The 7,423-nt window shown below is 40.6% G+C and overlaps 1 protein-coding gene across 8 annotated transcripts in view; it reads left to right on the top strand.

Moving 5' to 3' along the window:
* Nucleotides 1-3,017, top strand: part of LOC116846255 (proton-coupled amino acid transporter-like protein CG1139) — a 15,545-nt gene extending 12,528 nt beyond the window's left edge. For all 8 annotated transcript variants that reach the window (XM_032819894.1, XM_032819903.1, XM_032819873.1 and 5 more), the window contains 3 exons: nucleotides 823-1,001; nucleotides 1,399-1,568; nucleotides 2,150-3,017. In XM_032819894.1, the coding sequence (XP_032675785.1) occupies nucleotides 823-1,001; nucleotides 1,399-1,568; nucleotides 2,150-2,394 (594 nt within the window). In that variant the 3' untranslated portion in view covers nucleotides 2,395-3,017. The remainder of the gene's footprint in view (nucleotides 1-822; nucleotides 1,002-1,398; nucleotides 1,569-2,149) is intronic.
* The last annotated feature ends 4,406 nt before the right edge of the window (nucleotides 3,018-7,423 follow it).

Here is a 7,423-nt window from a genome sequence, read left to right as displayed (position 1 = left end):
AGAGAGAGAGAGAGAGAGAGAGAGAGAGAGAGAGAGAGAGATAAAAAAGGGAGAGACCTTCTGCTTTGTTTTCCCTATGTATATACACACGTATGTACGATGAAAATCGACATATGGAGTAATATGCAAAGGCCCCAGTAAACGTATTCGTTGTACATCATTCGTATTAGTTGTGTATGTGTATCTTTCGAGCCAGTATTGGGCGACGGGAATTCTCTCTGACTAAGATAATCGGCAAAGCAACAATCAAAATTCGTCAATCGTCATGTATAACATGTATAACATCACGAATAATTGATGAAATCAATCATTAATCAAATTTTGATGTGATTCATATATTAAGCTAATCAGTGATTAATTTTATCGATCGTCGAAATTATTTGTACACTTTTATACGTGACGATTGATTAATTTCAATTATCGATTTGCCTATTATTTTAGTCGAAGCTAATTGTCATCAATTAATGCCCGGCACTGTTCCCAGGCTCATAATTTGTCAAATATCCCTTCGTTTTTTAGTTAATCGGATAGAGAATAATAATTTCTCCTCATCAGAATTTCTAGTTCTGATTTCCGATTCTGCGGCAATATTCGATTCTGATAAGGAAAAATCTGGAATCTGATGATTCTTAATTTCAATAATTCGAATTTTCTTAAGCAAGAAAGAGAGAGAGAGGATATATATTAAATTGTAGTAGCGTGGTGTTCTCTCTCCTTCGGCAAATCCCTTCGAAAATAAGTGAACAAACTCGTCTTGTCGCTCATATTATTACCACCTTTCACGGCGTTATTCAAGAGAGACGACTGTCTACTGTTGCACAGATTATCGCACTGGAGAACAATATGAAGACGCCGCAGTACTTTGGCGGTTACTGCGGCGTACTGAACATCGGAATGACCGTGATCGTCATTCTCTACATAGCGATGGGATTTTTCGGCTACATTAAGTATGGAGATCAGGCCGAAGGAAGCGTCACTTTCAATCTGCCGAAGGAGGAAGTGTAAGTGGAGCGAAGTTAATCGCACCCCAATTACCGGCAAGACGAACCGAGCGGAGAGGCCGTCGAGTGCGGGTCACGGTTCGCAAATTGCTTTCGCACAACCACCGCTTGAAACACATCCCGATTCCTCCATTTCCGCATGAAAATATCCGCCCAACGCAGGGATAAAAAATTTTAACGCTAATTTAACACTGAATAGCAGTTAATAAAAAGAACTCTCAACTAACTCTAAATTCGTGTTTGAATATTTCACGTAGGAGAAGTTTCAAGTAACAAGTTGATACGAGCCTCAGACTTGAATTTAGAGTCGGATGGGACTTTTTTCACCTGAATCGGACGTATCTGTTTGCCTCTGATGCGCGGCGATACTTGCAACGCGCGTATTTGTTTCTTGCAGTATGGCGCAGAGCATTAAGATAATGTTCGCAATCGCGATATTTATAACGTACGCCCTGCAGGCCTACGTGCCAGTCGAGATTCTGTGGAACACCTACTTGGACCAGCGGGTGCGAAGCGGCAAACTTTTCTGGGAGTACGTGTGTCGGACCGTTGTCGTCTTGGCCACGTGTGAGTAGCGCTTGATAGCCGCGATATCAGCCAAGAAACGACATCTCGCACATTAATCGAACTAATTGAAACGTCGCCAACAAGTCTCGCGGCGTAGTGTGTCGGGCGTTAATCCATGGAAATTTCCTTCGACTGAAATCATAATTAAATTAATCGTTCAATAAAATTATATAATCGCGCATTAAAGTTTGATCAATAATTAAATAATTATTAATCAACCTCTGATATGACCTCTGATTATAATTATTTAATAGAGATTGCCAATCAAACTTTGATTGATCGCGATTACTTAATAAATCATTACTAATCGAACTTTGGTTATATCACAGAAGACAGAATTATTTATCAAATTGCCGTCAATCAATGAAATTATTTGTGATCTTATTATATGACGATTGATTCATTTTGATGACTGACTTGCCGATTATTTCAGTCAAAGGGAAGTTTTTCGTCGATTAATACCCGACACTGTCGCGGGACCGATCGCGAACGAATTACTTCGTAATAAACCAATCGACCTGGCGAATTCGCACACAGTCCTCATGGACCCCCGTAACGAGCTTGCCTCTGTGTCGTTGCAGTTGTATTGGCGATCGCCATACCGCGGCTCGGCCTATTCATCTCCCTGTTCGGCGCGCTTTGCCTGTCCGCCCTTGGCATCGCCTTCCCGGCGATAATCGAGATATGCGTGCTTTGGTCGGACAACGACTTCGGCCCCCTCAAAGTCATGATGATCAAGAACATCCTACTTATCGTGTTCGGACTGCTGGGCCTCGTGGTGGGCACCTACGTCAGTATCGTGGACATAGTGAACTCCTTCAAGTGAACGCGCGCGACGGCAGTCCGCGACGAGAAGGCAAGACCAAGAACAGAAAAGGGAAAGAAAAGGAAACAACGGCGCGGATCTCTCCGCAGGATATTAGCTATCAATAGGGGGCCGTGCGTGCGCGCGCGAAGCGGCCAGCTTTTGCGGCTTGCTGACGAGGAAGACCCAACCCCCCCGATCGCGACATCGTCCGGGGTCCACGGAACGCTCTCCGAACGCTCTCGTCACCGCCATAAGTTTACTTAGACACTTTTTCCGGGTAGCGGACAGTAGACTTTTTAGCGCGCCGCGAAGAGCACTCTCGAAATCTCGCGACATACGACAGCCTCCGGCGCGCGATCCCAGGGGGCGCGATCTGTGATTGAAAAGCTTTTTCCGAAGCGTCCGCCGACGTCCTCGCGTATTTACGTACGTACGTCGGGACGTCGTCGTCGCCGCAGGTCGTTGTTGACGATTTTTTATCACCCGCTTTAGATTAACGCATTTCTCCTACACTGAAAAAAGAAGTTTGGTAATAGTTACCAAGTGCGTTTTACCATACCATTTGGTAAATAGTAACCAATGTGGTAAATGTTACCAAATGTTTGGTAATAATTACAAAATTGTTAGTAACATTAACTTTCATATAGTAATATTTACTTCTTATATTTCGTTGATGCTATTTTACACGGAAAAAAAGGTTTGATTGAATTAACCAAATATCTGGTCAAATATGAACGATCCAGAAATTCCTATTGAAGTAATCCGAATTCTGTTTAAGTTAACAAGATTTTTGGTTGACTTAAACAGAATTTGGGTTACTTCAATCGGAATTTCTGGAATTTCAGTTCATATTCGACCAGATATTTGGTTAATTCAACCAAACCTTTTTTTCCATGTACTAAATGTAGTAACACAGGCTGGATAGTTATTACCAGAAATTTTTCTCAGTGTACGCATTCTAAACGGTGAAGCATTCTAAACGGGGAGAATGTTATAGCTTCCTGATGTAAATTCTTCACAACTTTACTATGTTTTTAGTAGCGCAGAAATAGAATAGAGACTGTCATTAAGATCCGTCTTGCTGGGGAAAGAAACACAGTAAATTTTGTCAGAAACATAGCAAATTTTTTTTAAATTTGCATTGTATTTTTAATTCCTAAAATATAAATAACATACATACGGAATGAATAGTCAATTACTGCAGAAGATGTCAATGTATTTTTCCCTCACAGAAATCTATAGTGATTTTTACTATAAAATTCTCTCCATGTACATTCAAAGAATATTATAGTTTATAAATAACTAAATATATATATGAGTGTATAAATTCTTTTCAGTTTTATACTATGTTTCTAGAATGCAGGAATAGAATGTCAGTAAAATCCATTTTGAGCAGGAACATAGCAAATTTTTTAATAGCACATTTCAGTTCTTGAAATAATAAATGGCACGCACGCAATGAAAGAACAGTCAATTACTGCGGAATGTCGATGTATGACTTGGTCACAAAATTCTACAGTAACTTTCGCTATAAAATTCTCTCCGTATGAGTGTGTGAATGTATGTGTGTGTGTATGTATGACACGTAAGTATGGTCCCCAGTTTCTTGCGAAGCAAAAGCTGCGCATATCGAAAATGTGACGTCTAAAGCGGGCTTTACACGAGTAGTATACGAGTAACGTGTAGACACATTCAAAGAAAGTTTTTCCATAGACAACTTGTCGAAGGCGCGTTCTCGCTTATAAGCTTCTTGTCTCGGTGATACGAGTACTTAGGAAACACGAGTACGGCCGGTATTCAACTTCTTTTCCTTTTTTCCTAGTAGAATGGATGTCGCGATGATCGGTGCTCCAGTATGAGCGTATGAAATTCCTCTTGGACAAATTAAAATTATATCACTGATGTCTCTCTCTCTCTCTCTCTCTCTGTCGGGAGAGTGAAATGCAAAAATCGAAATTAAACAGGAGACGCGTGTGTCTCTCGGCGAAGTAACTGTGATCGAACATATCACCGGAAATATCGTAATCCGTGTCGCGATGATTATCGCGATGATTGTCGCGACATCCTCGTCGTGAGCTGCTTCTCATAATATTACATCGTATTATGGGAAAAATCGTAGATCTTTTTCGACGCGAATTTCTCTCCGACACTCGTCCGTCTTAGAGATTCGCTCCCTCCCCCTCTCCGATAGACTTGTAAAGTTTATATCTTAATGGTTCTAAGACGCCTTCTAGATACGAAAAATCTCCGAGCGTTCAACTGTCGGAAATAGACTATCAAATCTGTCGGTCGCCATAGGCTTAGACTTAACTCGAGGGAAACGTTGCCCTCCCTCGGACGAGGGAGAACGATGAAACCCCGCGTCTTCGGCGCGAAGGACGAAAACGGCCCGCGAGGGAGAAAAGTAGCGAAAGCACTGACACAGTGAAAGTAATATACGTAAAGCAGTAAGTCACTATTGTATAATGCGCCAATACATGCGTTCCATTTTCTACCGTCGAGACTGTAATACTCGCTCTCTAAAGGTGCACGCTCTCTGCAGGGTAAACGAAAATATACCTTAGGTGATAAGCGGTGATAAGAGGAACGAAAGCGGATTTTTGCACGCGCGCTTACAAAATCGAAATCGAATTTCGATTGTGAGATCGTCAATTTACAAGTAGTGAGCGTGTAGGAGTGTGTATGTATGTATGTGTGTGTGTGTGTGTGTATGTATATCTACCAACCCCGGTGAGAGGAAAACCGACGACGCTATCAGAAAAAGAATCGAAATTATACTTAGCATGCAACTTAAATCTCGAAGATCTTGTTACGAAATTGTCGAAATCCGCTCAATCTTTCGTGACGTTTCACTTCCATCGTGTTGTTTCTCTCGACATCACGTATGTTACGCGATTACTTCACACAGAATCGATATTATTCTTTCCTCTCCCGACAAATAACGTGCACACGTCTCCGCGATTTATTTCCCCTTGACGTAACGTTCATATTATAGAGGAAGCTCTGTTCTGATCCCTTCATGTAATTTTACTGTTTTTTTTTTCTTTCGCTTGCATCCGCAAGTCCGATAAAACACATAATATAGTTTAACATAATATAATTTCAATCGACATCAGACTTAGATTGAGAAAGACAGGTATGTTGTAATAGTAGAAGCGCGAAGCATTTTTTGTAGGCGAAAATAAGAGCAATATCACAATACAGAGGCATACCGCGAGAATCACGTGACATCATTGTTGACTATTAATTATTCCTAATATGTTACATCGTTGACGATGAATAGTGTCTAATTATTCCTACTTAGGAAAATTTTAAATTAGTCTTAAAACACAAAGAGAGAGAGAAATATATATATATATATGTGTATATTAAATCTTGTTATCAGAAGCGTTTATCGGAGATTATATTGGTATTTTTAGCGAAAATATATATGTTAAACGAAACAACACTGGTTGATTGTTGAACTTTACGCACGCCGCGAAAACATTGTGCCATTATCGCGACACCGAACACGTTGCCTCGCTCCGACACTTGTTATCAGACTATTTAATATTGCAATACGAGCAAGAAAAACATAGGACAATTGAAAGATCATCGGGGAAAGCCTATCATTAGAAGTAAGACAAGTAGAAGCATAAAAACGAGCGTTGCGCTAATAGCCTGGCGATGCAAGTCGTAGATTAGTAACGATCTCACGGAAGAGGAACAAATGTAACGTACATCAAACATTTAAATATACCGTTTTATATATAAACAAAATGCAGAGTACTTCTTTCGGAGATATGAACGATATTGAAAGTAAGATGCCGAACGATCGAGTAAGAAAGATATATCTTTGTCGGTCGATTCTATCTCAAAACATCGAAAAGAATCGACTGACTTTTAAGCTCTTCATAATAAATCCATACCTAAGAAGTTATTAGTAGCAAAATATAATACTCATCACGTTTGCGGATTTGCCGTTTCGCAATAATTGAAGATACAAAGTCCTCCAACATCCGTTGTTCGTTAGGTTTGAAAACGGAAAGAAGCTCTACGAGCGACCATATTGGAAATACTCGCTCAGAAAGTTTCTCGATGCGCCCTCTATAGGATCGAGTATCACTTATGATAGACTTCAGTACCGTCAGAGAGAAGCATGAGAACTGCTACCAGCCTGATTTCAATGGCCAGAGCTTGGCGTATTTTCGTGGCGCCATCTAACAAAGTGCGCCTTTACTACGTTTGTTAGGCGCATTTTCGCGGTGGTAACGATAAAATCAAGCTGGTGGCCGCTCTCAGGGGATACTTCTCTTTGGGGTACTATTCCGTACACGCTTACCGACAATTGTCGGATCGGTAGGCATCGTTGCGTACTTTTCTATAGTATAAAAAACGACAGTTGTCGGTAAGCGTGTACGGAATAGTACCCCTGGTACTGTCGGTCACCTTTGTATCTGTGGTTCGTATCCGTGCTACTGCAACAAAATTATTTCAGTTGATCGATGTGTACGGTGGCGGCTCGTAGCGGAGACTTATTCCCATATTCATAGTCAGGTCTTATATTTAAGGTCTCCTTAAGATCATCTTCAGATACTCTACGGATCTTTTTATTGGCCACAGACTATCTGAAAATAAACTTAAGGAAGCCTTAAATATAAGACCTGACTATGAATACGGACATTAAGAATTAAAATCGACAGAAATAATGGGTCTAAAGTATTATTAAACTCCTTAAGCTAAGACTCCATACATACGATGAGCTCCGGCCACAGATGTCTATACTAATGCCCAATTTCTCCACCTCCGGTTAACTTTATCTGTCGGATAAATGTCAACCGTGATTGGTTAATCTTGCCAACCATAAATATGATTGGTGAATTCCAATAGAATAACTGACAGATAAAGTTAGCCGGAGGTGAAGAAATTGGGCATAAATCCGGCTTAACCGCCGTTACGTTAAGACGTATCTGAACAAATTCAGATTTTTAAAATATTGCCTTTTGGAATCTGCCAAGGCCTTATTCACTCATACCTATCTACATAACCCAGCAATCACAATGTTACA

The sequence above is a fragment of the Odontomachus brunneus genome, unplaced genomic scaffold, assembly GCF_010583005.1.
Source record: "Odontomachus brunneus isolate Ranch 3 - 2012 unplaced genomic scaffold, Obru_v1 Obru_scaffold_004, whole genome shotgun sequence".
In the NCBI taxonomy this organism is placed as follows: domain Eukaryota; kingdom Metazoa; phylum Arthropoda; class Insecta; order Hymenoptera; family Formicidae; genus Odontomachus; species Odontomachus brunneus.
This window is presented reverse-complemented; position numbering and strand designations above follow the sequence as displayed.